The sequence below is a fragment of the Emiliania huxleyi genome, assembly GCF_000372725.1.
Source record: "Emiliania huxleyi CCMP1516 unplaced genomic scaffold EMIHUscaffold_53, whole genome shotgun sequence".
Taxonomy (NCBI): domain Eukaryota; phylum Haptophyta; order Isochrysidales; family Noelaerhabdaceae; genus Emiliania; species Emiliania huxleyi.
This window is the reverse complement of record NW_005198017.1, coordinates 126,494-151,610: the sequence shown is the minus strand read 5'-3', so window position 1 is coordinate 151,610 and position 25,117 is coordinate 126,494. Positions and strand designations below refer to the sequence as shown.

Here is a 25,117-nt window from a genome sequence, read left to right as displayed (position 1 = left end):
TTGACAAACAACCTGATCCGCGTGAATAGGCTGGTCACCTCTGGATTCTGTATCGATATATCGCCCGTTGGCATCCCAATGCCCGCCCGGAGCTGCTGGAGCTCCGCCATGGCCTCTTCTTGCAGCCGCTTGTAGTCGTCATCAGCGGACTTTGCCCAGCTGCCAGCCTGGTCCGAGATCACTCCCGGTTGGTCGCAAATTGCCATGACGGAGAGGCCCCCGAATCGCGCGTAATGCGTACTTTAGCCGGGCTTTTGGCCAAAAATCGAACCCGATAAGAAAAAGGTCAGTCCCGAGACGCGGTTAGTAAGGTATGTTCGGTTAGTGGTTTGGCCACACCGAATCCCCCACAAGACCAAAACAAAACACCCCGTGGGCCCCGCTCTTTCCCTCGCATAGCGGCCACTCTTCGGATCGCTGGTCGAGCGACCCGGGGGATGCCCCGCGCGCCTGACCCAGGCGCGAGAAACGAATCTGCGAGGCGTGGCCGCTCACGCGGCCCGATGGGGAGGAACGGGGCGAGCCCCCTCCCCCTCCAACCCACCCGCGCTAGGTCTCGGGTTTGACGCACGGGGTCACTCTCGCGAAACCCGTGAACTAGCCGGGGCAGTCGGAGAAGGGGCAACTCCGTGCACTGACGGTCGGCCGTCAGAAAACACGCCTCCGTGGCTCGGGTTACACCAATCCTCGCTACCCAACGCGGCCAAAGGATATCCACCTCGAGAACCTCGAGAGACGCCAGAAAGAACAAAAATCCCTTCGCGGTTGCTAGTGGACGGCGCTACCGCTGAATTCCTATCAGCTCTCGCCGCGCTGGTAGAATGCTCCCGCGGGCAGCGGCGGCGCTCTCTGCCCCGATTGGTGCGATGGCATTCACGGACAGAGGCCAGGCCATGATTGCAGGCGGTGATGCTGGCGGCCGCGAGAGCATCATCGGTCGGAAGGGTTTGCCAGGATCTGGGCTCGTCAGCCTGGCGCTCGGACCGCGTTCGTGCCCCAATCCCAACTGTGCGGATCCGAACTGTAAGATCCCTTCCAACTTGTTCCTGCCGGAAGCTGCTAAGCGGCGACCAAGCTAGAACGAGGTGGTTTGGCGTAATCTGGCGAGAGAGACCTGCCGTTCGTTGCGCAGGGCCCGGACGAGATAGATGTGTCTCCGCCTATATCGTGGTGCGCCGCCGGGCGCGTCATGGTTGTGTAGGTATAAGGTGAGGCGTCTAGCGTGTCGTGTGCAGGTGTTTACGTGTGTGTCTGCGTGTACCGTGTGTCTGCGTGTACGGCTCTACCGCGTGTGCGCAGGTGTTACGTGTTTCTCACCACTCAGAGATGATCTCGTCCTCCCGCCTTCGGCTCCGCGCTCCCCGGCTTGCTCCGCGCTCCGGTGTTACTGTTCTAGCTCAGTCTAGCAAAACGGGCACACAAGGGCTCGGCTTCGTCGGGCGCACAAGTGTCTCCTACCCGATCCTCCTCCAGAAGCTCTCGTGCGGATGCATGCCCGTCCGCCGCCGCCTGTTCGAGCAACGCCCTCGCCCTCTCCCGTACACTCCCCTCCTCCACGGGGAGCGGGCTCGGCCAGCCGTTCTCTTCCCCGCGCAGCAGCAGCCGCGCCAGCTCGTACGCCGCCCGAGCGCCGACTCGAGCCCCTCCGAGGGACGACACTCCGCCGCCCTCGCCGCCCTCGCCCCGCCACGCCGCCGCCCGCCCGAGCCAGAGCGCCGCGGCCCTCAGGTCGAGAGGGACGCCCTCCGCCGCCGCGTGGGCCCGGCCGAGTCCCAGCATCGCCAGAGGGAAGCCGTCGAGGGCGGAGAGGCGGAGCCAGCCGCTCGCGGCCGCCGCTAGCTTGCTGTCGCGCCGGTGGGCGTGCGCCAGCCGGCGCGCGTGCAGATACTGCGCAAATGGCTGTCCCGCCTCGGCCCTTTCCTGCCACCAGCCCACAGCGTCGCCGAGGCTGCACCGTGGGCCAGAGAGGAACCACACCACCCAGCTCCAGCGCTCGCCGCCGCGCACGTCCACTCCGTGCAAGACGTCGCCCGCGTGCAGCACCGCGTCGCCACGCCCGAGCGGGAGCAGCGCCCGCTCTCGAAGGTCGCCGACGAAGAAGCCGCCCGAGTAGTCCCCGCTTCTCGAGAGCGAGACGACCGCCGTCGCCGCCGCGTGGCCGTCGACATGCTCGGGGTGCGCCCGCCGCTCGCCGGAGACGTACCGCCGGAGGAGCGAGGTGCACGGCCGGCAGAGGCCTCGACAGACAGGCGTGTGGCTGTTGACGAGGTCAGTCAAGAGAGTCAGGTCCGCCTGCGTTCGCCGAGCGAGCGAGGCCACTCTGATTTCGCCGTCCTTGACCACATAGAGCTCATGCGACGGCAAGCCGTCGACAGAGTCTGGCCGCTCCTCAAAGGAGAGCGAGCGGGCCGCAGCTAAAAGCGCGGCGGCCTTCTCGGCGCTGACAGCAGACCGAAGTAGTGCAAAGCTCGAGTTCCAGCGCAGTCCAGCGCCAATGGTGCCGATTGCGACGGACGGGTCGGAAGTGGGTTGCAACGAGAAGACCATGGTGGCGAGACCTGGCGTCGGCTGTCTGAACCGGCCGTGAACGCACAACCCCGGACATTTCACACCGAGCAGCGACGAGATTCTGGTTATCGAAATTAAAAGAAGAAAATCGCGGCCCGCCCGCTCAGTCTACAGTGGCTGCCACTCAACAAAGGTCCACTCCAATGGAGCACGGCGGCCTGTCCGAGACGCTCGGCCCGCTCCGCGTGCGCGGCGAGGGCTGGCTCTGCTGCGCGTGTCGCGTTCCGCTCAGCGTGGCGGCCTTGCTCCTCGCCGCCTTCTCGCGCTCGCTCCTCGACGTGGCACTCTGCTCGGCCGACGCCTCGCGCTGCACGTCGGCCAACGGCGTCCCGCTCGAGGTGGTCGGCCCCGCAGCGTCCGATCTCATGGCCGCACTCGCCAGGCGGCGCAATGCCTCTGCCGCCCACGACGCCGAGCGTCTGCGGCCTGCTGTGGTCGGTGAAGACCCGCCACCGCTGATCCCGTGGGAGGCCAAGGGCGAGGGATCCGCCCCGCCGCCGCCCAGTCCGCCGCCGCCGCCGCTCCGCCACGCGCAGCGCCTCCTCGTCGTCGGCGCGCACCACCAGGCGCACGAGGCGCGCGCCCTCGCCCACCGCCTCGCAGCTCTCGGCCACGACGTCGAACTCGTCACGGGAGGCGGAGGCGGCGAGGGCGGTGTCGGCGGCGGAGGGGGCGGAGGCGGGCGGAGGGGGCGGCGCAAGGGCTCCGCCGTGCTCGAGACCACCGCCGAGGCTGCGGTCGCGGCGAGCCACTCCGACGCTGCGCATGCCTTTGACGCCGTGGTCGTCAGCCTGCAGAGGGCGGGCCGCGGCGACGCGCTCTACTGCGATGCGGACTGCCAGCGGACGGACTGGCGGGCGGTCGCTGCACGCGCGGCGGCGGCGCAGGTCGTCTGCGTCGTCCGGCACGCGCAGGAGTCGACCTCGGGCAGCTGGCTCGCGGCCGGCTGGCAGAGGCTGTGGGTGCCGTCTTACTGCCCTCGGGTCTTTGCGCTGAAGAAGCCGGCGTGAGAGGGAGAGAGGAGGGCACACCGCGAGGGCGGGCGAGAATGAGAACGTGCGGAGGATGCACTCTCGCACAACGTCGGCACCAACTTGCCTCTTGCGAGGCCACATGGGTGATCAGGATCACCCCCCCCGCGTATATCCATAAAGAGTCTTACGTCAGTAACAAAATCTGGCCCGTTTCAGATTCAGTGCGCACAGTGCTCAGTGGATCAGGATGGCAAGAGCAGCTTTAAAACCCCTCTCTCTTTTCTCTGGTTGGTCTCTCTCTGCACTCTGGATGACAGTGCTCAGTGGTTGTCTTACCCGAATGCCTCCTCATCGCAAACCTCTCTAATGGAAAGCGAGAAAAAATTCCGTAAAACGCGGCGGGCCAGGGGTCGACGCGCCCCTGGACGCGCCCGGGGAGGCGCCTCCCGTATCGAGTCGTAAATCGCGTCTTCGACCCAGCGCCGGAGTTTTGCGCGGTGTTCGTCTTCGACCCAGCGCCGGAGTTTTGCGCGGTGTTCTCGTATGCGGCCCATCATGGCTGCTCCGCACCATCGCGAGCTCATCGTTGGCGGCGAGACTGCGCCAGCGTTCGCGTTTCCTTTTGTGCTCTCCCTCCTCGATGACCACTACCTCAGCTGTGGCGCCTCGCTGATCTCAATGCGGTGGGCTCTCACCGCAGCTCACTGCATCGACCGTGGAAACTCACGGTACTCCGTGGCAGTGCACAGGCATCAGCTCAGCGACGCGGACGAGCACGAGTGCGCCGAGCACATTGAGGTCGAGGCAGCACACTGCCATCCAGGATATTCTGATGACCACATGCAGAACGACATCTGCCTGCTCCAGCTTGCACGGACACCACACTGCTCGGATCGAATACCCACGGTGGCGCTCGACGACGGCAGCTACTCAGAGCCAGGGGCGTATGCCACCGTCGCCGGCTGGGGCACCACCGAAGCCGACGACGAGCCTTGGGACCTGCTTGGGTGGTTTACGTATGACTACGCCGGCTCCTCCCACTCAGACCAACTGCAGCACGTGGAAGTGGAGGTGATTGATCGGATCACCTGCGCGGCACAACTGGAATCCAAGGTCGCGTTTTCCGTCACCAGCACTATGCTCTGTGCGGGTGCCCGCAGCGGTGGGAAAGACTCGTGTCAGGGTGACTCGGGCGGCGCACTCTTCATCCCGGCCGGCCCCAACCAGCTGCGGCCGATCCAGATTGGGATCGTGTCTTGGGGGGTGGGGTGCGGCGCTCCCCGGTCCCCGGGCGTCTACACTCGCGTCTCGGCCTACACAGACTGGATCGGCGGCATCATTGAGCTCCCGCCGCCGATGCCGCCTTCGCCACCAGCTCCGCCGCCCAAGCCGCCGTTGCCACCGTTGCCGCCTTTGCCGCCGTCGCCACCGGCAGCTCCGCCGCCGCGGCCGCCGCGGCCGCCCTCGCCGCCCTCGCCGCCGACGCCACCGATTGCGCCTCAGGCACTCGCGTGCACCTGCGCGCCAGACGGTGTGAGCGGCGGCGCTCACACCGGCATTGCGGGCTGCGACGACCACCATAACGAGCAAGGCGGAGCGTGGTGCTACGTCGTTGAGCCAGCGGAGTGTGCGGAGGCCGAGCCATCGCAGCGATTTGGTGGAGCTGGCTTCGTCGAGTGCACGATCTCGTGCAGCGCAAACGAGCGGCGGTGGGCTGGCGAGTGGGCGCATGATACTGGAGACGATCCAAACTCGGTAGCCGTCTTTGCAACCAGCCAGCTGCTTGTCACCAACCCCGTCCGCCACTGGAGTCCAGCCGTGGGGACGGTGTCCGGCTCAACCCTGCGGAAGCAGTGTTGCCGTGGCGGGGGGAGGTGGGCGAGGGTGTTAATGTCTAACGAAGATTTCTTTTTTCAACCCTTTTTTCCTTTGGCTCATTTGCTCACACATAGAGAGACCACACGATCACTCCTTCCTCCGCCCACTCTCTCCGCCCCGCCGCTCGAGAGGCGGGCAGCCCACGCGTTCTTTTTCGCTGTGCCTTTTTGTAGTGCCAGTCCGAGCCAGTCTGCTGTGGTCCTGTGAGCTGTGTGAGAGAAGAAAGGAAGAAAACACAACCAACAAGGGAGGTGGGAGGGATCATGGGAGGACGGCACGCCGCCACCACATAGGAGAGGAGTGTGGTGCTAGCCGTCGCCCACCCTCGGGCGTGGGGGCGTCTGCCTCTTCGGCTATCTCTCTTCGCAGTTTCTCGCCAATTCTCGCAGCGACCTTCATGCCACCTCTCGTTCTACTCACTCTCGTCGTTCTCTCTCCTTCTGTTTCATCCTCGAAGCTAGAATTCTTTTAGTGCCAGTGCGCGCCAGTCCCGTGCCTAGTGTAAATAATAAATAAATAAAACGGACAAGCTAGGGCTGGGTCGAGGACAGACACGTCCCCACCTTGCCTAGTGTCGTGCGAGGGCGTTTGCTTGCGGCACGGTGGTAAAATTCTTTTTCGCTTCGCATCTGCTCTCCTGGTTTGCTTCTATTTGCTGTCGCCCCGCCTGCGCTAGAACCCCTGCCACGGCCCATGCTCGCCACGCTCGCCGTCGCCGCCTCCGCCCTGGCGCCCTTGACGTCCCACGAGTACTTTCTGCGCGAGGTGGCCCTGACCCAGCCGCCCGCCGGGCTTGCCTCGCTCGCCGCGGCGCTGGTCGATGCGGGCGGCGAGCTGGTGCCTCCTCAGCCGCCAGATTTGAGCCGGTTCCCGCTGCTCGTCCCGCTCACGCAGAGCGCGGACGGCGCGGTGACCGGGCTGCTGCGCTGGGCGACGTCGGGCGGCGCCGCGTCCGAGCTTCCCGTCGTGCGTGCAGATCCCGACAGCAGGCAGCTGACCTGGCTCGCCGCGTCGGCCGAGAAGTTCCTCGAGCGTGAGGGCGAGCTCGCCGAGGCGGCGGCTGAGGTTGCGGCCGGCGGCGCCGCCACGCCGCCGAGCCGCGGCGGCGTCGAGGGCCGCGTGATCATGAAGGTTGGCCCCTTCATGGCCGAGTACGAGACGCTTGCCAGGGGCCACGTCGCGTCGGGCTCGTCCGAGAGCGCGCTCATCACGTGCGAGCGGAACCAGCGCTGCTTCGAGCAGTGGGGCCGCCCGTTTGCCTTCCACGCGAGGCTGCTCCGCTCCCTCGACCGGTCGGAGGAGGCGCGCGACGTGGCGCGCCACGCCCTCTCGCTGCCGCTCTGGACGCTCGGCGACTCGCTCGACGAGGTGTGCAAGATCGCGGGCTCGTCGACCGAGGAGCTCGCCGCGTCGCTCGCGATCCGCGCGCGGGGCGAGCTCACGCCCGAGCAGCGCGCGCGCGACAACGGCATGGACACCCGCACCCCGCGCGAGATTGCGCTCGAGCGCGCGGCCTGTCTGCTCGACATCGCAACGCTGCCCGGTTCGGAGAAGACGTGGGAGAGCGTGCGGCCCGAGCTCGCCGAGCGGTACAGCGAGGCGGGCATGTCGGACTTCTCGGCCTTCGTCTCGCCCGACGAGACGTTTGGCTGAGGGTGAGGCGGACCACTCCCCAGAGCTATATAGTGACTCCATGCTCACGCGCGCTGTCGCTCCGTCTGGGTGCCCGAAGAAAGAAAACAGACAAACCTGCGATTTCTTTTACACCGTGTTGGGCACCTGGGTTCCGGCTCCTAGCTCCTACCCGGATAGGGGGTCGGTTCCCACTGACTCGCGCCAAAACGCCCTATACACCTATATAATACACCTACACCTATTGGTTCGATATTGGTATTGCGCCGGGCGCCAACCGCCAGGGACTCCGTGCCCCACCTACCTACCTATTCCCAGGCCGCGCAGCGAACGAAGCGAAAAATACCCGTTGAGCCCTCTGTGAATCATCACAGACCAGCGCACAGCGCCATAGGACGTATTTTCTTCTCCATAACACAAGGCTGTGAATAGGCCTATAGGCTCCCAGCGCCCGCCGCACCCGTCTCGGCAGGCGAGGCTGGCGCCCCAACCGCAGGCGACTCGTCTGGCATGGCCCCGTTCGCGGCTAAACGCGCCGTCTCCCGCCCGCGCGAGCGAAGCGGTTTTCCCACTCCTCTCTTCGGGTTTTTACCCCCCCCCCACACACACACGCCACACCACCACCACCACTACCTATCTACCTATTGCGGAGCCACCTGGGACGGTCAAAACCGGACCTACCTACCTATTGCATAGTCCAGACCCCCTATCTGGGTAGAAACATGTGCGACAGGTTGTCGCGACAGACAGTTCCCCACTGACGGCACATGGCGGCGCAAGAAGAGCACTCGCGAATAACGACGAAGCAGTGAGCGCCATGACGGCACACCCGTGCAACATTTGTCGGCCGGAAGCACGTGCAGCACGCTAGTGGGACTCACCACAACCGCCAGCAGCGGGAGACCCTGCGACAGGGAGAAGCAGGTGTCACGCGGCGCGAGCGCGGTCTCGCTTCGACGTCAGCACGGTGCGCGGCGAGCTGCTCAGCGCGCGTCCGAGGTGCGACCGCGCACCGTGGGCAGCCCAGTGGGTGTGCTCGGCCCGGACGAGCTCGCTCGGCGCTTCATGAGAGCCCACGGCGGCGCCCAGCGAGATTTGCTTCGAAGTTGGCGAGCACCTCGACGTGCGTCCCCCTGCCTGGACCAAGCTCGGACGAGACATTCTCGTAGAGCCGGAACCCAGGTGTCGGCGAGCGTGCACACTCCTCGACGTACATGCAGTATTTCGTGTACCTCCTCGTGCTGCTCCTGGACGCCGCGCACGCGTTTGCGCCCGCAGGTCTTCGTGTACCGGTACTGGGTGGAAAGGGAACGATCTCCGCGCCGGCACTCGCCCCCGCGCCGGCACTCGCCTCCGCGCCGGCACTCGCCTCTGCGCCGGCACTTGCCGTCGGCCGGACTAGGCCTCCGTTGGCCCTGGACGTTGCCGACCCGTCTTACAATCTGGCCATCGGATCAGTGATCCTCGGAGGCGTCTTTGGTCTGCCCAGCCGCCAGCCGAGCATCGTCTCGCGGCTCGGCTACACGCTCGGTGCCTTGTGCGCCGCTTTCGGTCTCTTCATCGCGTTTCAGACGACTACTCTGCGCTTCACGTTCAGCGACAGCGACTTTGCGCTTGTGAAGGCCGACGGATCTTCGACAGGCAAGAATGTCGTGGTCGGCGGAGAGAATGTGTGGCGCTACGACACCTTTGTCAACTGGGACTTTCTTCCGTCCGAGAGCTTTCCGGTTCTGGTCTACTTTCGCGAGACGCAGACGCCTGCCGAGAGCCGCGAGGAAGTTCCGCTGGTGGTCGACAACCTGGACGGCCAGGTCCACTTCTTCCCCGCCATCTCCGACGCGCAGCAGCTCAAAGCGCAGTTTTTGCAGCACCGGTGCGCAAAGATCTGAGCATCCTGACTCCCTACCCGCCCGGCGGAGCTCAGGCCGCGCGTGCTGAGATGCCCCGCACCAGTCACTTGATCACTTATATGGGGATTTTCTTGAGGCTTGCGCGCCGTGTTTTCAGTGTATGTAGCTCTTACGTACATTCAAGTTCGCCTTCGCGGGCGGCAACACCTAGAGGTAGGGGGCAACACCGAAGAGCCGGCCCGCCTTGCAAACATGGGCTGCAAGCAACGCGGGTTCTGTGGTCAACGGGCGTTCGACCACACCACCGGCCAAGGCTACGTCAAGTCACAGCGTGGCCACTACCATGATGGGATCTTCACCAAACCGCGAACAAGTTCAACCTGAGTGATTCTGAGATCAGGTTGGGCGTTTCCCCTTTGGAGGCAGACATTTCAGAAAGCGAATCCCAGGCCGCATCTCCCCGCTCGAAGCGGGGAACCCGTCCCGGGCGCCCGCTGGAAGCGGGGGGCGCCCGCTCGAAGCGAGGGCGCCCGCTCGAAGCGGGGGCGGCGCAGGCTGCCACCGCTGCCCGGGCGCGCCGAGCGGCGGCGGAGGGCCGCCCAGGCCACCACCAGTGCCTCTCCCACCGGCGGCGCGGCGGCAGTGGCGCCGACCGCCCCTCCATCAGCGGCGGCGCGAGGCTGTCGTCGGGACGCCGGCAGGTGACGCGCGAATAGGGTGCCACCGGACCGGCCGACGAGCACCCAGCGGAGCCGTCATCGTGCATGGCGAGCCGAGCACCGCCGCGTCGCTTCTCGGCGCATTGGAGAGCAGAGGAAGCTGCTGGCGTCGCGGCTGGGATCGGCAGCGGCGCCAGCAGCTTTCTCGGATCTGAAGCGACTTTGAGCGCCGATCGATCGATCTGAGGGCTGACCGATGGGTGGCGCTGGGAGGAAGACCGCGCCACCCGTCGGCCAGCCCTCAGCTCCGCGACGGCGACTCGATAGTCGTGGCCGGCGCTCGGCTGCCACTCTAAGCTGTGCCGCCAGGCGCTCCTGGAACCGTGACGTCACTTCTTATGGATGCGGCACTAGGGACGCCCAATGTTTTCGTAAATATAGAAGCCACTCTCTCGCGTGTGGAAGCCACGACTGCGTAGTCGTGCTCCCCCGGAGCACGCCATAGAGCGCCGGTTGTGTACCGGGCGCACCCGCAGCCGTACACACTGCTGCCACCTGCCAGGGGGGCGCCGCAGGCGCCCCAAGCGGCGCGGAGCGCCGCCGCAGGCGGCGGACAGCAGGTGCGCAAAATTAAACGCCATTTTCGGTTCCGCAGTTTTGCCACTAACGTCGAAATCCGGTACAAATCGAGACTTACGAGAGCCGAGCCCCCCACGAAAACCACAGAGGGGCGCGCGGACAGCGCGCCGCCAGGGGCGCCGCAGGCGCCTCAAGCGGTGCGGAGCGCCGCCACAGGCGGCGGACAGCAGGTGCGCGAAATTAAACGCCATTTTCGGTTCCGCGGTTTTGGCACTGTCTACCAACTTTGTGGTACAAATCGACTTGCACTTGGTCTGAGCCCTGCGCTGCGTTTGAGCCTCCATTCTGAAAGTGTACGTAGAAGGGAAGGCAGCAGGTCCGGCTTGCGAACTCCGCTGTGCGCCGACAAGCGGTATGGCGCCGAGTAGAGGCCATTTTCCTATTAGAAAAGGCTGTCGAGAGCGCAAAATTTTCTTCGCTGCGCGCCCAACCATGGTGGGCACGCAGCGCCAGCGGGCGCCTGCGGCGCCAAATTTTTGAAATGTCTGCCAGTCGCCCAACCTGATCTCAGAATCACTCACCTGCATACCTGCTTCTCCACGAGACATTCGGCGGCGGCTTCTCGCCGCCTGCAGTTGCAAAGATCAACCGCCTTGCGCGCAAGGCTCAACGCTCGGGCGTTGACCGCACCGCGTACCCTCCCCACTCCCGCCTCTCATTTGTGTCACACCACGCGGAACGCATCTCCATCGCTTCGGTGAAGGGGGTGAACCGCGCCACATCCTCGATCGCCGTGCAAAGCATGCTCGCTTCCGAGCTCTCACGCCGCGCGTAGGGCCCCTAGGGGCCTAGAGAACACAACCCCCTCTCCCTTTTCTCCCAGTAAGCTAAAAGTACATACATTCCCGTAGCGCGTAGGAGGACTCTGCTGACAGGGTTTGCGATGACGAGCGACCCGATGCGTTTCTGTACATTGAGAGAGAGCAGTTGCAAAGATCAACCGCCTTGCGCGCAAGGCTCAACGCTCGGGCGTTGACCGCACCGCGTACCCTCCCCACTCGCACTCCCGCCTCTCATATTTGTGTCACACCACGCCACCACGCGGAACGCATCTCCATCGCTTCGGTGAAGGGGGGGAACCGTGCCATCCTCGATCGCCGTGCAAAGCTCGCTTCCGAGCTCTCACGCCGCGCGTAGGGCCCTTAGGGGTCTAGAAAACCTCTCTCTTTTCTCCCAGTACGTATTGCGGTACGTTTTGCCGGGGGCCGGCCGCAACCACGGCTGGAGCTCGATAGGCGCTCTTCGCTTCCCGCTGGTCGCGAGACGGATCGCTTGTCCACTTCGATGGAAGAGTACACTGTAGAGAAGCGGATCGGTGATGGTGCGTGCGGAGTGTGCTACCTCGTGCGGCGGGCCAGTGCAGCTCACAAACCAAAACGGGTTTCGTTGGTCCAGCACACGCACCGCGAAAAGTTTGAGAAGGATGCGCCAGACGCTAACCTCTTCGCCCTCAAACGGGTTGCAGTGAACCGCCTCAAGCCGCCAGAACGCAAGTGAGCGCTGCCTACGCACACAGAGCCTCCGCACCACTACAATCTCACCACGCCCCGCACTACACGTAGGGCAGCTCTGCACGAGGTGCAGCTGCTCTCACGGCTGCGCCACCCAAACATCATCGGTTACGAGGACGCATTCGTCGCCGATGGCGACTTGTGCCTTGTAATGGAGTACGCCGGTGGCGGGACTCTCGAGGGCTCGCTGCGGCGCGCACGGGAGACGTCAACGCTGCTTGACGAGGCTTGGGTGCTGGACTGCCTTCTGCAGCTCTGCAGCGGCGTCAACTACCTGCATGCCTGCCGTGTGCTCCACCGCGACATCAAGCCGGCAAACATCCTGCTCGCGGGCGAGGGGCGCGTGCCCAAGCTCGCTGACTTCGGCATCTCGATGCCGATGCTCGCGGACGAGCGGCAGCTCGGCCGCCACCTGCCCGGCGGCTCGGCTGAGGGGGAGGTGCTCCCGTCGGAGCTGCGCTCGCGCTCGCTCGAGGGGACGCCGCTCTACCTCGCGCCCGAGCTCTTTGTGCGCAGCCTGCAGGCCCGCCCTCCTCTCCCTGCCCTCCCACGCCTCGCTCGCCTCGCGGAATGTGCCGCCGCCTCTCGCAGGTCAACTCTGCGCAGTACTCGTGCGCCTCCGACGTGTGGGCGCTCGGCGTCTGCTTCTTCGAGATGGTGGCGCTGCACCGGCCGTACGAAGGCGCCTCCCTGCACGCCCTCGCGTACAACATCGGCCGCGACCCCAACCAGAACGCGATGCGAGACTGGCTCGCCGCCGCGGAGGAGGGGGGCGAGGCGTGGGCGGGCGCTCCACAGCCTGGCTGCACCTGCTCGGGCGGCGCGGCGAGTCTCGCGCAGCACAACGCGCACTGCTACGACCCGCACCTGCTCGGTGAGGGCGGCGCCCCTCAGCTCGGCCGGCGAGACGCGACTGTGAGGTGTTGCGCGTGCCTGACCGAGAGTGGTGCACCCTCAGGAGCGATCGAGGGCATGCTGCATAAGCGGCCGAACCGGCGCGCGACGCTCCCCGAGCTGCTCTCCCGCGAGGCGCTGGTGCGGTGGGGCCAGAAGCGCGAGCTGCCGCTCGGTCTCCCCGACCGCTCGGCCCTCGATGACCTCACGCCCAGTGCAGACTCCCCCGACGTGATGATGTGGGGCGGCGGCGCGCGGCTGCCTCGCCTGCGCACAGACCTGAGCGGCATCTCCGTCACCGCAATCTCATGCGGAGCGGTGCACGCGGCGGCGGTCTGCGAGCGCGGTGCCCAGACCCCGTCGCGACTCACAGCCCGCGTACAGCGCCCCATCGCCGCCAAGAGGCGCCACCCGACGCTCACAGGCCTGCTGTACACGTGGGGTGCGTCGCCGCATGGCCAGCTCGGTGACGGCGCCCGCCCGTTGATGCCCAGAGAGGGACCGATCCCTGAGATCCGTGACTGCCTCCACAGGGCACGGCGATCGCGCTACCCTCTCCGTTCGACGTCGCGTACTTGGCCTCTATCGACTGACCACGGTGCTTGCACGCCCAGCAATCCACTGCCCCGCTCCCCGACCCCACCGTCGGACCCCCCTCGTTGGCAAGGTCTCTGTCGCTTGTGGCCGCTCGCACACGCTGGCGCTCACCTCAATGGCGCAGCTCTTTGCCTGTGGCTCGCACGAGTACGGCCAGCTCGGCATCGGGACGGCGCCAAAGCCGGACTTCTCGTCGCTGACGACCATTTCGCAGGTCTCGCCGTGCCGGTCTAGATACCTACCCTGGGGAAGGGGGGAGCGTGCCATCCTGGACGGGGCAGAAGGCAAACGCTGTCTGGTGTGTCCACAGGTCTCGCTCGATGCAATGCGGTGTGCCCTCCAGCCATTGCCCGTGATCAGACCCGACGGCGGCCGCGGCGGCTGGGCGTCCTTTGCGGCCGCCGAGGCGCACTCGGCGGCGATCGACGCGCGCGGCGAGGTGTACGCTTGGGGCTGCTCCGACGACGGCCGGCTGGGGCTGCGCGGCGTCGGGCCAGCGTTGGGGGGCGATGAGACGGAGCGGCCCGCGCCGACGAGGGAGGGGGATTCGGTGGAGGCGCCTCGCCGCGTGCGCGGTCTGCCCTGCACGGCAGTGCAGGTCGCCTGTGGCGACAGCAGCACGGTGGTGCTTTGCAGCGACGGCGCGCCAGCCGCCCCACCGGTTTCGACCCTCCTCCCCCTCCAGCCGCCCAAATTTTCGGCTCTTGGCTGCAGGCTCGTTATACGGCTTTGGAGCCAATTGGGCGCTACAGCTCGGGATCGAAGGCGCGACGCTATCCTTCGCCGCAGACGCCTAGAACTGTGGGAAGGCCGAGAGTCGCCACTAGAACCGCCGAAATTTGTGGGCTGATCCAATTAAGCCCTCCTGCTTTCCCAGGCGGACTCGATGAGGTGCCCGCACCGACACCACTGCTGAGCGGCCTCTGCCAGTCCCGCGTGGCAACCATCCGCTGCGGAGCAGACCACGCGGCAGCCATCACCGAGGACGGCGAGCTATGGATGTGGGGTGGTCGCCATGGCGCCCCTGCAGTCGTCCCGCCGCCGCCGCCGTCTGAGGATAGTGGCCGGCAGAGCTGGCAACCGAACGGGTGGACGCTGGTTGCTTGCGGCACCGATTGCACCGTGGCTGTGAGCGGCGAAGGCGGCTGCTTCACGTGGGGCGACGGCGCGCACGGCAGGCTCGGGCTTGGTGACACGGAGCCCCGCGAGGCCCCAACACGAGTTGAGACTATCTCGCCGATCGCTTCTGTCGAGGCTGCTTCTCCAGGTGACGAGGAACGGGCCAGCGAGGAGGTGAGGGACAGTGGCGACAGCGCGGTTGGCGCCGGAAGCAGCTTGGGGGCTGCACTTGCTGACGCTTTCGCCGAAGAGGGCGGTGGGGCTGTGGAGCCGGACGGCTTCGTGGTTGAGGCTCTTGCTTGCGGCTGCGGCATGGGTGATAGCGACGCTGGCCCTCTCATGATGGCGCTGGTCGTGCCGGCGTTGCCGGAGACGCCGAGCGAACGCGTGGGCAGCTCCTTTAGCCAATACCGTGAGGGGCCGGAGGACGACTGGAGCGACCGCTCTTCATTCCTCGACAGTTTTACGGCCTCGGTCACCTTGTTTTGATCCGGGGACAGTCATGAAATGATAAAGCATTTGTACGATCGATAGCCGCTCTCTCACTCTACTCTCAGCTGCTCTGTGAGTCATCAGTCAAGTGTCAACCGCACACACGAGACAAAGTCTAGAAGTCAAGAGAGAGCGGTGCGCGCAGCGGTTGCGCGCGCGCCGCGGAGCGCACCGCAGCAGCGGCCGTGACAGACGGCGTCGCCGCGGATGGAGCCAAGCATCTTGGCTGCGGTTTCGTACGCTTCAGCCGTCCACTCCGCCGCGCTCAGCATCGGACAGCATCACCTGACGATGGGGCAAGGCGCAGTCAGCGAACGCCCCAGCTCCCACCGCCGGTCCGCCACCGCCCTCGCGCCTTGTACTCGAGCGCACCCGAGGAGCGGTCCGACGGCATCTCGACCGTAAAGTCGGCGGAGTGAGCCTGCAGGAAGTGGTACAGGCCGGCATGCCGCTCCTTGAGTACGCTCAGCAGGCCGACCGCCGCGAGGTTGCGCCCCACATCGCGCGAGCTCGAGACGCCGCCGTGCTGCAGCAGGTGGTCTCTCACCGCGCCAACTAGCGCCCCCTCGCCCGGCACGGCCTCGCCTCCGAGCGAGCCGGCTGCGGGCGGGCTCTGCGCCGCCGGCTGGGCCGCTGCCCGCGCGGGCCTCCGCTCGAAACTCCAAGCCGGCGCGTCGGGTAGCCTCGCGTCTCTGGACGGGTTGGTGCCTCCGATGGGCGGCCCGCGCGCGTGCGGCGAGAGCGAGAGGGGCGGCGGCGAGGTGAGAGGGTGGGCGGGCCACGCTGCCTCGAGCGGGTTCGGCGCGGCGGGCCACTGCGGAGAGGCCTCCGCGCTGTGTCCGGCGGCGGCCTGGACGGCTAGCAACGACTCCATCCCCGCCGCGCCGCCCGCGCCGCCCGCGCCGCCCGCGCCGCCCGCGCCGCCCGCGCCGCCCGCGCCGCCCGCCGCACCGCCCGCCGCGCCGCCCGCCGCGCCGCCCGCCTCCCCACCCGATGGAGCGCCTCCCACAGGGCTGCCTCCAAGAGGGCTGCCTCGCTCGCCGGCGGCGATCGCGCCGCCCAGCTCTCGACCCAGCTCATCCTCCTCGCCCCCCTCGCCCTCCTCGCCCTCGTCGTCGCCCTCGTCGTCGTCGCCCTCCGCCTCCTCCTCCTCGCCCACGCTCTTGGCGGCCATGATCGCCTCCTCGCCGCGCATCTCCGCCTCGCTCGCCTCCGCCACTAAAGCGAGCTCAAACTCGCGCGCCCGCCGCTCGCCGCCTCCGCCGCCCTCGCCCGCCGCACCGTCCGCCTCCGCCGCCCCGTCCTCGCGGCGGCGGATCTCCAGCGTCTGCGGGTACGCCTGCGCGAACGCGGTCAGCGACCCGAAGGTTCGCTTGAGCAGCTGCAACGCGTCATCGCCCGTCGACGAAACGCCCGCCGCAGCCGCAGCCGCGGGAGGCGGAGCGGCGTCGCCGGGCAGTGTGCCGGGCGGGGGCGGCTGCTCGGTGACGTCGACAGGCACGGCGGAGCTGCGGAGGAAGCGTCCGATCTCGCGCGAGCGCGCGGCGCCGCCGTTCGCGCGCAAAAAGGCGGAGAGGACGCGGAGGAGGGCGAGGCCAGCAGGCGAGCGAGGCGCGTCGGGCGAGATGGAGGGCGCCTTTGGGGAGAGGAGGAGGAGGCGAGGGTCGAGAGGCAGAAGAGGGGCTGGGCGGTGCCTCGGGAAGTGTCTGGGGAGGGGCTGGGGGAGCGCCTTTGGCGAGGGGAGCACGATCAGGTCGAGGTAGTCGTCGAGCCTAGGGTCGGGGGTCAGGGTCGGGGGTCAGGGTCGGGGTCGGGGTCATGGCATGGGTGGGCGTCGGGCGGAGTGTGGGCGGTAGCCAGATCGGCTCGAAGTCGCGCACGTGCGCGTTCGGGTCGAGCAGGTCGCGCGAGCAGCAGTTGCGCATCGAGCAAAGGGCGACGCTCTTCCCCTTCTGTCGGATGCGGCTCATCGCGGGGATGAAGTCCTTGTCGCCCGAGATAAGCACCGCGATATCGTAGGCTCCCGGGATGGAGGCGTAGTGCATCATCTCTACGGCGAGAGAGATGTCGATGCACTTCTCCTGCAGGCCGGTGGTCGTGCGCACGTGCACCTCGAAGCCCGCCGCCGCCATCTGACGGAACATGCTCATGCGCAGCGAGCGGCGGTGCGTGTCGGCGCGGTACGACGTGAAGACCATCGTGCGCGTGATCTCGACGAAGCGGCGCGTGCCGTAGCGGCGCAGCAGCTGCTGGTGGATGTGCTGCGAGATCAGGTACGGCAGCCGATCAAACGCGACCGAGTTGGAAAAGGCCCACCCGTCTCCGTACCGCTGCTGCACGGGGCAGTTTGGGCGGCGGCCATGGAACGAGTAGTAGAGCCATGATCCGTCGACGAAGACCATCACACGCAGCGGGAAGGCGCTCGCCTGGTACTCGAGCCCGCTCTCGGCTGACGGAAGGCCGGGAGGTGGGAATGGTGAAGGCAGCGTGGCGCGGAGCGCGCATGCCCTCGGCCGCTCCCGCCAGCCGGACGCGCGAGAGAGGGTCGTCCAGGCCGAGGTGCCGCCCAGCAGCACCAGCAGCGTGAGGGCGCCCATCGCCGCTGGCCCTCGCCAGAACCGAGAGCGAAGGCGACAAAAGAATTCGGTGCGCACAAGAAAAAATAGACCACGGAGCTCGTCGTGCGAGCTCCCGCACTGGGCAGTCGACTGCATCGGGCGGGTTGCGCTCGATGATATCGCTGCACGCCGCCTCGCTCGGCCTGGCTGCGCCTGCGTCGGCCCCGGCGGCCCCTCGCGCTCCGCCGCAGCAGCAGTGGCTTCCGGGCGCGGGCCGCTCGCCCTCGTACCTCGATGGCTCGCTTCCCGGCGACCGCGGGTTCGACCCGTACTGCCTCGTCGCGCTCGCGCGCACGCGCACGTCGGTCGACTCTGGCCCGTGGGCCAAGCTCGACCGGCCGACGCGGATGGTGATGGCGCAGGACTGGGAGGCGAGGAAGAAGGTTGCGTGGATGCGCGAGGCGGAGATCAAGCACAGCCGGCTCGCGATGATGGCGGCGGCGGGCTGGCCGCTGTCGGAGCTCGCGGACGGGCCGCTGAGCAAGCTGCTCGGCCTGCCGGCCAACCTCGTGGCGGGCGGGAGGGCGCCCTCCCTCCTCAACGGCGGCCTGTTTGACAACCTCGGCTTTCTCGGCCTCGTCGCGCTGGGCACCGCCTACCTCGAGCTCAACACGCTGGACAACGTGGAGGGCCTCACGCCGTCGGGCTACCTGGCGGGCGACCTAGGCTTCGACCCGCTCGGTCTCGGCGAGGGAAAGATGGAGCACATGGCCGAGGCGGAGATCAAGCACGGCCGTGCGGCGATGCTCGCGGTCGTGGGGTTCGCCGTACAAGAGGCGATCTACGGCACGCCGGTGGTGCAGCAGACGCCGCAATTCTTCAAGCCCTTCTTCCTCTGAGGCGGTCGGCCCGCGCGGCTTCGGGGCCGTTTTTAGGTGGCGGGTTCATTAGTAACAGCATAGGTCACGTCAGGTGCGACGTGGTGGTGCGAAGCCTCACATAAATCACATAAACGCGCACAACAAACAAGTGCAAGGCCCCGAAATCGCACAGTGACGGAAAAAAGTTTCGCCACTTCCGACTTCCTCACTCGTCGGCCTGGCGCGCTTCTCTGCGCCCTCCCACATCTTCCTAAAATTCCAAATGGCGGGATGATACGGAGTCGCCGAGAGCTCATCGCCGCCACCTCCATCTTTGCTGTCGCTGCGCTCGCCGCACTGTGCTGCCAACCGCGGCCTAGCGTACCGCTCGTCGACTTGCGTGCTCCGGCTTCGGTGCAGCGGGAGGCTTGGGCTGCCGGCGCAGCGCTCGGCGCCGTGCGGCTCGTCGGGCATGACCTCGACATCGCGGCGGCGCTCAATGCCTCACGCTCCCTCTTTGCTCTGCCCGAACCGACCAAGCTCGCCGCTGGCTCTCTCGATGGGCGGCCTGGCTTCCAGCGCGGCTACTTGGCCATCGGCGGCGAGAGCGGTCTGGCTGCGAACCTCGAGCTGAAGGAGGGCTTCTGCTATGGGTACGAGTGGCCGGCGAACGCGCCTGTGGAGAATGGCTTGTGCGGCCCGAATCTGTGGCCCGAGGGCAGCGAGGGCGCGCCCTGGCGGGCGGAGCTGACTCACTACTTCCACGCCGCGGCGGGCGCAATGCAGCGCGCGACCGCGCACATGGCGGAGGCGCTGCTGCTTCCTGTGGACGCGGCCTCGCTGCTGCGCGGCGGCGAGCGCATCTCGATCATGCGCCTCTTCCACTACTTTTCAGCGGCGGAGCACGCCCACATCGCGCCAGGTGGGCTCCGCGCCTGCGGGTCGCATCTGACTCGACGCGGACACGTCCCGCCCACGCCTGTAGGCAAGCCGCGCACCGGCTCGTCGGCGCACACGGACTGGCACGTGGCGACCCTCATCGCGCAGGACGGCACCGGAGGGCTGCAGCTGCTCGGCGCCGACGGGGCGTGGGTGGGCGTGCCCCCGCTCGCCGGCGAGGTGGTGGTGCTGCTCGGCGACTACCTGCACCTCCTCTCGCGCGGGGCGACTCACTCGCCCATCCACCGCGTCCTGCTGCCGCCCGAGCGGCGGCACCGCTACTCGCTCACTCTCTTCGGCTACCCCAGCTTTGACGCGACGCTGCCCGCCGAGGCTGCGGCCGCGGCCGAGCTGCCGCCGTCGCACACTCGCGCGCAGCTCGCCGCGGCGGGCGCCTTCAACACGCTCGTCAACGGCTCGGACCCGCAGGCGAGGCTTCGCTTGGCAGAGGAGGCCTTTGGGGATTTGGTGCTCGACAAGTGGCGCGGCGTCGCTGCGAATCGAGTCGGCAGTCGGTCGGACCGTGCAGGGAGTGACGCAGTGTGAGGCTGAGGGAGCCCCTCCTCGGAGGTCGGGGTTGAGGTGTCACTTCGCCGGCTGCGAGAGGGACGTCCACACTGACATTCGTCATCAGTTCGTCATTCAACAGTACCTCGCTCATTTTACTGCGCGCAGCGCGCTCACTCGTTCTTTACAACATGTGCATGCACATGTGCATGTGCATGTGCATGTGCATGTGCATGTGCATGTGCATGTTGTGCATGTAGCCCTGACGACCCTCGCGTCCATAACCGCTCGGTGGAAGCGAGTACGGCGCTGCTCACGCAGACGGCCGCCGCCGACACACCCACGAGAACGCCAAAATCGTCGGGCCGTGGGTACGCGAGCGAGAGGCCGAGCATGCCGAAGCCCGCCAGTTCCGCGAGCGCCCTCTCGAAGTTGAAGACGAGCACCGCGCCGTCTCCGGCGGGCACGGCGAGCTGCAGCAGCGCGCGCTCGCACAAGTCGAAACCCCAGAGGCCCACGCGCGAGCCGGCGACGGCGCCCATCAGCACCGCCTCCCGAGCAGGCCCTCGGCGGGGCCAGGAGGGGAGGAGGACGGCAAGCGCCGCGGCCACAACCATGCCGAGCTGCAGCCGCTGCAGCACCGCTCCCGCCCGACCCACGCCGAGCCGCTTGATGAGCGGCGGGCCGGCGACGGTGCCGAGGCAGCCCGCCGCCTGCGCCGCGGATCGGAAGGTTGCGATCGAGCCCGCGCCGACGCCTCGGCTGCGCAAGTGCGCGGTGAGCAGGCCGGACGGCGAGAGCACCGTGAAGAATAGCGCGACGAAAGCGCAGAGCGTGCGGCGCGCCCCCGGCTCGAGTTCCGCTGCCAGGCGGCCGCCTTCGCGCAGCCCGCCGAGCGCTGCCCTCAAAGGCGGAGGTGGCTTGTCGGCCGCGTCGCCGTCCGCCGCGAGCGCTGGCTCGGACCGGCGGAGGAGCGCCAGCACTGCCAGGGTGGCACAGGCCGCTGTACAATGCCACGCTGCGAGCGCGGCGAGCAGCGAGGCGGGGTCAGCCAGCAAGGCACCGTCGGTCTGTGCCAGGGCCAGCAGCGCGTAGGTGCCGACGGAGGCACCGAGATCGGTGCGCATCACCGCCGCGTTGGCGGCCGCCAGTCGGTCCACGTCGCCGCCGCATGTGCGCCTCACGTAGTCCTTCTCGACGACGAGAGACAGCAGGGAGGAGATGGCGCCGTCGACAGCCATGAGTACCGCTCCAGCCCAGAAGCGCGGGTCGCCCATCACGCCGTTCGAGTACACTGTACCCGGCGCGCCAGCAGCAAGCAAGGCGGCACCGCCACATAGCACGCACACGTTCTCGCAAACAACGAGCAGCGCCATCCAGCGCGGCTGCATCCGCGGCCCTGCGCGTGCGATCAGCGGGGCCAGCAGGACAACTCCCAACGACTGCGCCAGCGAGACGGCCGAGATGGGGCGCAGCGAGCCGGGCGACGCCTGTGCGAGGTAAACGGGCAGCACAAAGGCCCATGCGCGGTCTGAGCACGAGCGGAGGCCGTGTGCGAGGCAGAGCAGAGCGAGCGACATCGCCTGTCGTGTGCGGTGGAACCCTGTGGTTAGAAGTCGTTCGTGCAGCTGGCTGAGGCAGGCCACAGCCCAGCAGCTTCGGTGGCTGCGGCCTCGGCGGCACGCACGAGCAGGTTCGTTGTGAAGAGCCTCACTATGCGGATCGGCAAAGGCGCAACGCGTCGATTGACGATCTATGCTTTTGACCCATCAGTCTCCCGAGTCTACGCCCTCAGTTCCCCTGCCGTGCATGCCCCTCTCCGGGGGCCCGGCAGGGGAAGAGACAGTGCCGATGCTGCACAGCACTTTGCGCAGCACTACAATGACATACACACATCAGCCAACGGCGTGGCGATGTCGCGCGCATCTACGCGGTGCGTGCACAAGACAAGGAGTTTGGCCTCTTCTGCCACACGTACGAGCTTGGCCGCTTCTGTCCGTCCATGCTGCCGTCGGCGCAGCGCATCCCACCTATATTGGCGACCTCTTCACGCAGCAGAGCACTTTTCCAGTCCCGAAACAGGGCACGCTCGCTGCTGTCGGGGCCCACGAAAGCGTGGATCGCGTGCCTGGCGGCGTGCGAGGAGATCGACAAAAACACGCCGCAGTCGGAGGCGATCAAGTTCAGGGAGGCGAGCGACTCGCTACATCTCGACAGCATCTCGATCTCCCAGTTCGGCGCCGCTGGATGGCTCGACATGCGCCCTGATGGACTCCACCACACGAAGATGGTGTCGGCGATGTTCCTGACGGCGATACAGCGCAGGCACGGGCTCTACTCTTGTCGGTGATTGCGCCCACTTTCGTCGAGAAGGCCGCCGCGGGCGTGCACCGTCACGGTGGGAGAGTACAAGGGCGACTCCCTCGCCAACTCCAACAAGGGCGACCGCACCTCCAAGCACAATGGGGTGCTAAGGAGCCGCCCAGAATGCCATCCGGGCGCGCTCGGTTGGCAGCATCATCCTCGGGGACAAGGAGAAGCCCGAGGTGACGCGGCACCTCAACGACACGTCCGTGACTGACATCTGCGAGCTCGGCGGCGTCTTCGCCACGATGCGGGACGTGCATTACGAGGTCAAGTGCTGGAACCCGCTCATCAAGTCGACGACGGCGGGGAGGCTGAGGGAGGGTGTAGAGGATGTAGAGTGTAGAGCGCTGTAGAGCTGTAGAGATTTAGAGCGCTCTGGAGCGCTGTAGAGCTGTAGAGCTCTACATCCGCCGCGTGACGAGGCGGGTGCGTTGTAGAGCGATGTAGAGCGCGATTTTGTTGTAGAGTTTGTTGTGTAGAGGCTCCACAGCCAAACCGCCGGGAAGGCAGTGTCCAGTGACTCAAGGAGGTCGAGCCGCGCTAATGGGGTGTCGCCGAGCTTACTGGAGCTCTGATGGACGGCCCTGACTGACCCTGACACACAGAGAGCTCTGACGGCACACAACACCCTAACTGCGTCATGACCAGCCTGCCATGCGTCGCCGGTGCCGCATTCATCGCAGTGCTTCTTTAGCAGGCGGCAGGCAGGCGGTGGACTGTCGGCTGCGAGGACGGTCGCATTTGCGTGAGGCGAGGCGAGCATTCAGACGCGTTGCATGCGCCATGCCTCGCGCCAGCGCGTGCGGGAGCTCCTGGCTGAGCGTTGAGTCCAGGCGAGTTGCGCTGGCCACGATCGCTGCGCCAAGCCGACTGACGCGCCGAGGCGCCGGCCAGTCACAGCCGTGAGGCATGCCACAGCAGCAGAGGCACCTGCCACCCATTGGGCGGGCAGACAGAAGGCCAGGGCAGCACTGGCAAGTGCAACGCGCCTCATGTCGGAGAGCGACCGTGCCTCGTTCGCGCCGCTTACTTGTACGTACGTTATGATGTAGAGTTTGTTGTAGAGATTTCACGTTGTAGAGCGCCTCTACATCGCTCTACAACGCAGGCGCCTCGTCACGCGGCGGATGTAGAGCTCTACAGCTCTACAGAGCTCTACATCTCTACATCTCTACAGCGCTCACACTTCCCGTGACGAAAAACGAACGCACACCAAGCGCTAAGCGTGAGGACACGATTTCGAATTCGTAGGAGCATCTGAGCAAAATTGAGCCCGCTCAGGTGTGAACAAAAGATATAAGGGTCGACCAGGTTTCGAACTGGGGACCAATTCCTCCCGCCAGCGGAAAGGCTTCCAGCAAGATACGCTGCGATTGAAAGAAGGTCTCAGCTCGGGAAACCTCTATAGCATACCGGAGGAATTAGACACCACAGATACGCACACACCGACGCCCGAAGTGCCAAGAAGGACGTCATTAGCACGAAACCTCAGAAGGCCATGGGCGCCGAGAGAACATTCCCCCGAGAGGACAAAAAGAAAAAAGCTGAGGGAGGGTGTAGAGGATGTAGAGTGTAGAGCGCTGTAGAGCTGTAGAGATGTAGAGCGCTCTGGAGCGCTGTAGAGCTGTAGAGCTCTACATCCGCCGCGTGACGAGGCGCCTGCGTTGTAGAGCGATGTAGAGCGCGATTTTGTTGTAGAGTTTGTTGTAGAGGCTCTACAGCCAAACCGCCGGGAAGGCAGTGACTCAAAGAGGTCGAGCCGCGCTAATGGGGTGTCTCCGAGCTTAGTGAAGCTCTGATGGACAGCCCTGACTATCCCTGACACACAGAGAGTCCCTCTGACGGCACACAACACCCTATAACTGCGTCATGACCAGCCTGCCATGTGTCGCCGGTGCCGCATTCGTCGCTGTGCTTCTTTAGCAGGCGGTGGACTGTCGGCTGCGAGGACGGTCGCATTTGCGCGAGGCGAGGCGAGCATTCAGACGCGTTGCATGCGCCATGACTCGCGCCAGCGCGTGCGGGAGCTCCTGGCTGAGCGTTGAGTCCAGGCGAGTTGCGCTGGCCACTATCGCTACGCCGAGCCGAGCTGACGCGCCGAGGCGCCGGCCAGTCGCAGCCGTGAGGCATGCCATAGCAGCAGAGGCACCTGCCACCCATTGGACGGGCAGACAGAAGGCCAGGGCAGCACTGGCAAGTGCAACGCGCCTCATGTCGGAGAGCGACCGTGCCTCGTTCGCCGCTTATGATGTAGAGTTTGTTGTAGAGATTTCACGTTGTAGAGCGCCTCTACATCGCTCTACAACGCAGGCGCCTCGTCACGCGGCGGATGTAGAGCTCTACAGCTCTACAGCGCTCTCCAGCACTCTACATCTCTACAGCTCTACAGCGCTCTACACTCTACATCCTCTACACCCTCCCTCAGGAAAAAAGGCTTCGCACCCCGACGACTGCACTCCAAGTGCTCCAAGTGCACCCCCTCCTTGCGCAGTGACCCTCGCTAAGTGTCGCCGTTATCGGGGCACGCTATCCTGCGCAGGCAGGGCAAGCGGGGGCGAGGCGCAGTCCCTCTGGTCTATACTGGTGTGGTTCTGTCCCTAGTCTCGGAGAGGGGGGCAAAAAGATAAGAATATGTATTTTTTTCTTCAGCGCTCACACTCTACATCCTCTACACCCTCCCTCAGCGGGGAGGGAGGGGCTCGTGGGACAACGGTGGCAATGTGTCGTCGGTGGGCCACCTCTACGGGTTTGGAAACACGCTAGACAAGGCGTTGACGGGGGTCGTGGGGTGCAAGGAGCGTGGCCGTCAGGTGGACGGACCGCTCGACCACTCGCTGGTCGCTCGACTGGAAAGGGATGGGTCAAAGACCACGCGTATGGAGACAGACGGATGGGGGTCAAGAAGAATGCGGGCTGGAAACGGATGGGCTGGGGGCGCAGTACTACGACGCGAGGTGGGTCAAGAAAGCCATAACGCGGCTGGTGCTCGTGGAAACCTTGGGTGGCATTGCGCCGCCCACCAAGCAGTTCCTCCACGTGTTCGCCAAGGAAGCGGTGGGCACCAACACGGACC

General features: G+C 66.2%; 7 protein-coding genes across 7 annotated transcripts; 5 read left to right on the top strand and 2 right to left on the bottom strand.

The window, feature by feature from the left end:
* Window positions 1-4,085: 4,085 nt before the first annotated feature.
* On the top strand, window positions 4,086-7,073 carry EMIHUDRAFT_103784 (trypsin; the record flags this gene model as incomplete). Its single annotated transcript, XM_005765851.1, has 3 exons — window positions 4,086-4,225; window positions 4,292-5,369; window positions 6,186-7,073. 3 exons carry the CDS (start codon window positions 4,086-4,088, stop codon window positions 7,071-7,073), a joined length of 2,106 nt encoding a protein of 701 aa, XP_005765908.1.
* A 1,193-nt stretch (window positions 7,074-8,266) lies between these two features.
* Window positions 8,267-13,999, top strand: EMIHUDRAFT_103783 (hypothetical protein; the record flags this gene model as incomplete). The annotated part of the gene is made up of 7 exons (XM_005765850.1): window positions 8,267-8,925; window positions 11,763-12,219; window positions 12,303-12,585; window positions 12,670-12,923; window positions 13,273-13,416; window positions 13,513-13,777; window positions 13,917-13,999. The coding sequence occupies 7 exons, from the start codon at window positions 8,267-8,269 to the stop codon at window positions 13,997-13,999; spliced, it is 2,145 nt and encodes a 714-aa protein (XP_005765907.1).
* Window positions 14,000-14,201: 202 nt separating this feature from the next.
* Window positions 14,202-14,810, top strand: EMIHUDRAFT_212552 (hypothetical protein; the record flags this gene model as incomplete). Its single annotated transcript, XM_005765849.1, has 1 exon — window positions 14,202-14,810. One exon carries the CDS (start codon window positions 14,202-14,204, stop codon window positions 14,808-14,810), a length of 609 nt encoding a protein of 202 aa, XP_005765906.1.
* Window positions 14,811-15,120: 310 nt separating this feature from the next.
* On the bottom strand, window positions 15,121-17,410 carry EMIHUDRAFT_103782 (hypothetical protein; the record flags this gene model as incomplete). The annotated part of the gene is made up of 2 exons (XM_005765848.1): window positions 15,121-16,449; window positions 16,694-17,410. 2 exons carry the CDS (start codon window positions 17,408-17,410, stop codon window positions 15,121-15,123), a joined length of 2,046 nt encoding a protein of 681 aa, XP_005765905.1.
* Window positions 17,411-17,521: 111 nt separating this feature from the next.
* Lhcf48 (light harvesting protein) lies at window positions 17,522-18,389 on the top strand. Its single transcript, XM_005765847.1, has one exon. The coding sequence runs from the start codon at window positions 17,545-17,547 to the stop codon at window positions 18,268-18,270; it is 726 nt and encodes a 241-aa protein (XP_005765904.1). The 5' UTR covers window positions 17,522-17,544; the 3' UTR covers window positions 18,271-18,389.
* A 133-nt stretch (window positions 18,390-18,522) lies between these two features.
* On the top strand, window positions 18,523-19,716 carry EMIHUDRAFT_212547 (hypothetical protein; the record flags this gene model as incomplete). The annotated part of the gene is made up of 2 exons (XM_005765846.1): window positions 18,523-19,153; window positions 19,217-19,716. The coding sequence occupies 2 exons, from the start codon at window positions 18,523-18,525 to the stop codon at window positions 19,714-19,716; spliced, it is 1,131 nt and encodes a 376-aa protein (XP_005765903.1).
* Window positions 19,717-19,755: 39 nt separating this feature from the next.
* EMIHUDRAFT_212546 (hypothetical protein) lies at window positions 19,756-21,257 on the bottom strand (the record flags this gene model as incomplete). The annotated part of the gene is made up of 2 exons (XM_005765845.1): window positions 19,756-19,767; window positions 19,995-21,257. 2 exons carry the CDS (start codon window positions 21,255-21,257, stop codon window positions 19,756-19,758), a joined length of 1,275 nt encoding a protein of 424 aa, XP_005765902.1.
* Window positions 21,258-25,117: the final 3,860 nt, after the last annotated feature.

Excerpts from the sequence above, each read along its gene's own strand:
- Lhcf48 (XM_005765847.1), top strand. The coding sequence starts at position 17,545 with ATGATATCGCTGCACGCCGCCTCGCTCGGCCTGGCTGCGCCTGCGTCG.